Source organism: Eufriesea mexicana, unplaced genomic scaffold (assembly GCF_001483705.2).
Source record: "Eufriesea mexicana isolate 0111107269 unplaced genomic scaffold, ASM148370v2 scaffold2716, whole genome shotgun sequence".
Lineage (NCBI taxonomy): Eukaryota > Metazoa > Arthropoda > Insecta > Hymenoptera > Apidae > Eufriesea > Eufriesea mexicana.
The window spans coordinates 398,033-405,393 of NW_016910782.1; the positions used below are offsets into that span (position 1 = coordinate 398,033).

The 7,361-nt window shown below is 26.7% G+C and overlaps 1 protein-coding gene across 1 annotated transcript in view; it reads right to left on the reverse strand.

Annotated features, from left to right (window-relative positions):
- Window positions 1-6,925, reverse strand: part of LOC108550399 (MD-2-related lipid-recognition protein) — a 7,880-nt gene extending 955 nt beyond the window's left edge. Inside the window, exons 1-3 of the mRNA XM_017904139.1 lie at window positions 6,798-6,925; window positions 1,219-1,344; window positions 210-379 (exon numbers count right to left, since the gene is read on the reverse strand). Of these exons, the coding sequence (XP_017759628.1) occupies window positions 210-379; window positions 1,219-1,344; window positions 6,798-6,897 (396 nt within the window). The 5' untranslated portion in view covers window positions 6,898-6,925. The remainder of the gene's footprint in view (window positions 1-209; window positions 380-1,218; window positions 1,345-6,797) is intronic.
- Between the last annotated feature and the right edge of the window lie 436 nt (window positions 6,926-7,361).

A 7,361-nucleotide genomic window follows, 5' to 3' on the forward strand; every position in this document is an offset into this window, starting at 1 on the left:
ATATAATATAAGAAAAATTTACAATACAGTAAAATTTGGGAATTTTTTTGAGAAATATCATTAAAAATATTTGAAATTGAAACTATTTGAAAATAATAAATAATTATAAACTGTAAATTAATATTAAGTCAACGGAATGTATAAAAGCAGTTAACAATAATTATGAGTTTATTGAGTAGGATGTACTAATTTAATTTATGTGTACTTACAACAGGGTATTTTTTCAAAATTGGTATTTCTACGTGGTACATATTCCTTTGGCCTGCCTCGATCGGACAGGTAGTTGACAAGCAGGCATTAGAATCCATTCCCAAAAATGGAATATCCATTACCTCACTTGCCCAAAATATTCGACCTTGCATTTCCTCCGACGAAAAAGCTATAAGGAAGCACACTTTTAGTACCTATTTTTCCATCATCAATATAAATATAATATTGAACGCTAATATATCATATTGAACCTATATATCATTACTGCTACAGCTATAAAATAGCATATTTCTAATATTTATTCTTTCATCAATATAAATATTATATTAAACGCTAATTACCTATATATCATTATTACTACATTCAAAATAAAAACAGAAGCAAATTAACATATATAATTTTTTGTTCTGTGTCGTAATAAATGAATTCACGTGAAAAATAAACCTTGACAATATTTTTGAATTTTTATAATAATTACGCATTCTAATATCGTATAAGGTTCACGTTATCGTGGAATCAGTATTATAAAAGAAGGTAGTACAGTCAAATTGTACTATGTGTGCATTGTAGTCGATTATGCAAATTATGATTATAAAAATGACCGATTATTCGAATTCAGGGCGAATCACATAACTAGTCTACAACTATTCTTTTAAATACTCAACCAAAAAGGCAAAATTCAAAATCACTTTAAGCAAATAAAGACATAATTTACTTGTCTTATTTGTCAAATTTATTTGCAAAAAATAATTTGTCTTATAAACAAATAAATTATTTCAAAAAATTATTTTAACGTCACATGTTTTCTTTAATACCAATTGCAATTTCAGCAATTTCAGTATAAAATATTTTTTTTTTGAGGAACACAAACTTCAGAGATTGCTTATTGTGGGTGAGTTATATGATTCACACTGAATTCGAATAATTGGTCATTTGAAATAAAATACATGACACAAAATTGTCAAATGCTATTTTTAATATTTATTTTTCAAATAATATAATACTTACCAGGTGTATAGTGGAATGTCATATTTCCAGTAATTCCTCTTTTTATCTTACATGGTTTCCCTTCTGCAACTTCTTTGCAGGGATCTATGTATACTTCGTGAATGGTACACTTACTCGTGATATTGGCTGTGAAAAGAGCATAGTTTCTTACGATTAAATATATTTCACGGTGTAATCAATTTTATAATTTATGTATTTAACTATACACAATAACTACATATCATGTTACTATTATTACTATTATTACTATTACCACTATTATATTACTGTTACTATTATTACTACTATTATATTACTGTTACTATTATTACTACTATTATATTACTATTACTACTATTATATTACTATTACTACTATTATATTACTATTTCTACTATTATATTACTACTACTACTACTATTTTTCTATTACTGTTCTATCGATATTCAGCTACTATACGAGTATTATGTTTATTATTTGAATACTGTTGATGATTGTGCAACTACTATTCAACTCTTTTTCGACTACTACTCGTTTACTATTAGAAAACTACTTAACTACTTTTGGTTACTATTCAGCTACTATTCAATAATTATCAACTATTATTCAACTATTCAGCTATTGTACTATTGCTGTTTGGCTGTTGATTACATATTATAGACTACCATTTAATTTTTCCACTGTCCCAATGTTCTATTACTATTGCAGAAGCATATTTTCTTTATTAGTATAGTATGAAATGGGCATAATATGCCTGAATAATTTGCTCGTAATATTAACCCTTTGCACTCGGCGAATTTTTCGTTACAGGAAAATAGTAATTCGAAGACTTCCTGCCATAGAGTTGACGACATTTATAAAACAGTAAATAAGAAATCGTATGCAAATTAAGACGTAGAATTATTTTATTTCGGCATTACACGCATCGTTGAATAATTTTAAATTTGATATATTAATTAACATCGAATTAGGTTTTGATTAAATGGCGACTGAGGGTCACCCCTTGAGTGCGAAGGGTTAAAGAAGAAATGTAGGAAACTAGCTGCCAATACCAGTGTCAGAAAAGTTCCAGAAATGTATAATATTAACCCTTTGCACTCGGGAGGCTCCCTTCAGTCGCCATTTGATAAAATTTCGAAGCTCGATATTCATTAATATGTCAAACTTCGGGTAATGTAACGGTGCGCGAGGTATCAAAATCAAATAATTCTACGTGTTAATTATCATACGACTTCTTATTCACTGCTGAGAAAAATATCGTCAGCTTTGTAACAGAAAATCTTTGAACTCCTATTCTTCTTTAGCCAAAAAATCGCCGAGTGCAAAGGGTTAGGAGTATATAGTTAATGACATTAGATGAGAAGGAAATGTAAATAATTCGATGCAAAAGTAGAATATAAATATTCTACAACATATTAAGAAACTGTGTAATTTAATAGAAAAATAGGAAAAATTTGATCAATGTTGATAACGTTATATTTTGCAAAAAAAGAAAGAAAAATAATTACTCTGGGTATAATTTCTGTTCTTATTAGGAGACTATAAAGTAACTACGAGTATTATTAGATTCTGTTGTCCTATTACATAATCACAATACCGAAAAATTTATCTTTGAATTAGTAATTTATATTATAATATATTTTAATATATTATATTATATATATAATATAATTTATGTAATTACAGAAAGATGAGAGAATAAGTTAAACATTTAATTCATAAGTAGTTCATCTTATTTAAAAAAATGATCAATGAAACAATTTTCCAATTACAAAATTTTTCATTAAAACTCGAAGAAGTAGAAAAATTTATATATCCTCGTCATCTCATATATTAACACATTGTTGACCGATGACGAGTTAACTCGTCATTGCACTTGCATTATCTATTTCAATCTATGAAACCCAGGATGATATAGAATATTGCGTGTGAAAGTGATTTTGAAGATTGGATTACAAAATAATAGCCAGTGACATGACATAGTTTCTGTGTAAAATTGCCAGTCAACAAAGTATATATAATAAAATATACTATTATTTACTATTAATATACTATTATATATATTGAATATACTATTATTACTTAAGTATATATATATTAAAATATACTATTAATCTATTATTAAATTGTCATATGCTTAAATATAAAAGGCCATATACATCCAAGATTAACTGGTTAGTGATATGTATGTTATGTCTATAAATAATTTTTGCTGATTATCACATCTCTTCCTGTTGCACAAATGATAGCTGCACACGTGATGTAGTCGAGAAATTTGATATAGGCCTATGTTCACACCTATAATACTGTTGCTTACAAATTATGCGATGAAACTTAAGTATCATTAATAATAAAAATAAGAAACGTAAAGTACGGGAGTAATACATTGTAACTGTATATATGAATAATTATATACATCACTGTGATTAATAATAACCACAATAACATGTGGTTTCATAACCTCGAAATATGTAATAATAACTTCTAACATGACTTTGGTATTTTTATATATTGCATTATATTTTTATTTCTATAGTATGAATTGCAAGTAAGTAATATAATTTAGTATAAATATATATTACAGAGCATTTAATTTCATTCCATATTTTAGAGTCTTTTAGAATCTTTAGGAAACAGAATATATTTAAGGGAGTTTACAAAAATGTGCTTTGTAGTGGTTTGATATTTATTTGGCATTGCATTATTGTAATATTATTATCGTAATATTATGTTACAGAGAATTTAATTTCATTCCATATTTTAAAGTCTTTTAGAATCTTCAGAAAACAATATATTTAAGGCAGTTTACAAAAATGTGCTTTGTAGTGGCTTGATATTTATTTCGCACTGCACTATCGTAATATTATATTGAAGTATGTAATGGATTAAGGTTAAAATACATATTGCAATTTTTTATGTGGAACAAAACAAAATATAAAAATTATTAATTGTAAAGCTATAGTGTAATAAAGTTTTAACACTGTGGTTGCTGATAACATTTTAAATCAAAATTAATTTCAATGTTAATGCTTCTAATTTACAGAGAAGTTCATCATTTTCTGATAAAAATTGAGTTAATTATCAATTATTTATTAATATTATATATGTTACTAATTAGCATTAAAAAATTAGAATTTTTAAATACCATACTATTATAGATAACAGAACAAAAAAATTCTTTCTTGAAATTATGAAGAAGTTATTAAAATGCATTGTAATTTAATGTATTTCTCGTTTAGAAATTTAACGTAAAAGATTATTATATAAAATAGATTATTCTTTATTAGTAATAAATAATAAATTATAATGGATAATACATTTAATAAATATCTAAAATGAAGAATTATGAAATATCTTTAATAATATAATTCACGATTGTAAAATTGCTGAAATAATAAAATATGAAATATTTTTAGTTGAATATTAAAAAATTTGAAATAATCCTATATATAAATAACTATAGTTCAAGTAATTGATGTAAATACTATAAAGTAAAAGAATTTTCTGCCTACTATGTTATGCAAAATATTTAGAAACTGTAAATGAATCACTTTGAATTAAAAAATTTCATTTAATAGTAATTGAGCATGATGCTTCTCAAGCAGCATACGCGTAATAAATTCATTGCGTTACAAACTTATCAAGACAACCGTTACTCGTTGATACTTTTACACGTTTTATCACTGTGCTACGAGGGTGATGTCTTCTTGTATTTTTTAGTCAATGAATATTTCCTTGATACTTGAATGATAAATGCATTTATACAACATATTGTTATGTTATTAAATATTTTGGTAGAATTTATGACATAATTAATTAGAAACTTATTCAGTATGTAGATAATTAAAGCTATATATTATTGGCAATTACTGAAATTGAAATATGGCTACTTAATTAACCGACTACTTTTCCTTATATTTCAATAGTATATACGTATATTTAAAAATATATTTAAAAATATAATTATATTAAAGAAAATTATATTCAATAATGTAACTTAATATTTTAATATTTCTTGAATAGGTAATAAATAATAATTGTAATGTAATAGAATAGTAAATAGAACCATTAGACATCAAAGTTGAAGAGTAAATAAATATTTTCCAAGAGAAATTAATATAAAATTTTCTAAATGAAAATGTATGCAATTTTTCTTATTATTTAAGATAACAAATTTTATAGAAACTAAGAAAAATATAATACTTGAATACATAATTCCTATTTACACATCTTCATTTATTATTAAATTAGAAAATTTGAACGAACTTCATTGATAATAAATTTGCACATTATTTTTTAATTTAAAATTTAAATAAATAAAATCTCTCATTTATAAATAAGTAATATATTGTATTGTATGTATATGTAATATATTTATGTCAACTATCAATTTAATGCAATAGTAATAAAATTCTATTGTTCCAAAAAGATTGATTTATTAATTCTCAGTATCATCAAGCATTATATATAATAATATTAATTTGGCATACTACTCCATTACTTTACATAATCAATAAACTTTTCTTGAAGACAGATAGTAAGCAATTCATTCATTAAAATTAGAAAGCATTGCACGTGCAATCTTCGAACCTTGAGTATTTGTCATGTTAGATGTAAAACAAGATTCTGTGCTTGTAACTTACAATCCACGTTAGTATTTCAGATTAAAGTATCTTGGTTATCTCTACTTTGTATCTTGAAAATTTAATTAATCATTTAATCTTCCTCTTTTTAGATATATGTATGTCAGAAAACAATTATCTTTATATGAAATTGTAGCTTAATAAGAATTACAATAAATAATGTAACTTAAAAATCTAATTTCATGACAACTTAGATCAATTTATGTTTTTATTAGACTAAATTCCTATTTTTTAAATAAATCTTTTTACTTTATATTTTACACATTTTTCTTTACAATCTATGGCAAGAGACATTTGACACTGCAATTCTCTTTACTGTATAATTATAATAATAATTTAGATTGAAAGTTTACTTAGTATGATATATACTCTAATTCACGCGGATTTTTAAATTTCTACTATAAAAAGGTAGAGATCGTTTGAAGTCAGTAATTGGAAGAGTATACATATGCGTTTCACTATACTTGCTCAGCTTCAAACAGTATCCCCAAACCAACAAATCAACATAAGAGTCCACAAAAATGATTAAAAATTGATTCACCTCGTGATATCAACGTCACATAAATCCAACAATGTCATTGAGGATCTTGGAAACAGTTAACAAAATTGATCTACAGTACTTCTCTCATCTAACCCTAACATCACATGGACCCAACTGTTGCGTTAATAACTCCTCAAAATGATCAGAAATTAATTATTACATTTCCTTGACGTAATTGCCATGTCATATAAACCTGTCACATCAAGATCCCGCAAAAATTGATTCATCACACTTCTCTATGTGACATGAGCGTCACGTAGAACAGTGAACCAAGAGTAGCGAAGTGTCAGCACAAACATCGAGTAACATTCGGCAACGAATAGTATCGAGATTTATCGAAGCGATTTACCCAACAATTGGACCATGTCACACCTGACACTGATCACTGTTCGAATAATCGAACGACCGATACTCACGATCAGGGTAAACACATTCCCGCCACGGCACGAGTTCCGCGTAGGCCATGGACAAGGCCAGGAACAGGATGGCAAAGAGGAACACACTGTCTCGGTTCATCCTCGATGGACGGTCGTTGCGAAGTGAACGAAAGACGACCACGGTTTGCTAACAGAAGGCTGCACGTCGTGCGAGGGGAGGTCACGGAGTGGGGCCATAGGTCAATTGAAATTGTATCATAGTCGCGAGGAAGATGTACGAGCCTGGGCTGCCTCCTTATGATAATTCCTCGTTGCTATCGCGTTGTGCTCTTGTCCCGTTAATTAGTCAAATTAAATAATATATAATAAGTAAATAAATAAAGTAATACTGCAGAAACGTGGAATATACGAATAAGGACTGTTATCTCGTTCATTGGTCGAATTAAATAATAAATAATCAGTAAATAAATAAAATAATATTGCAGAAATCTTGAGTATGCGAATGAGGACTGTTATCTCGTTGATTGGTCGAATTAAATAATAAATAATCAGTAAATAAATAAAATAATATTGCAGAAATCTGGAGTATACGAATGAGGACTG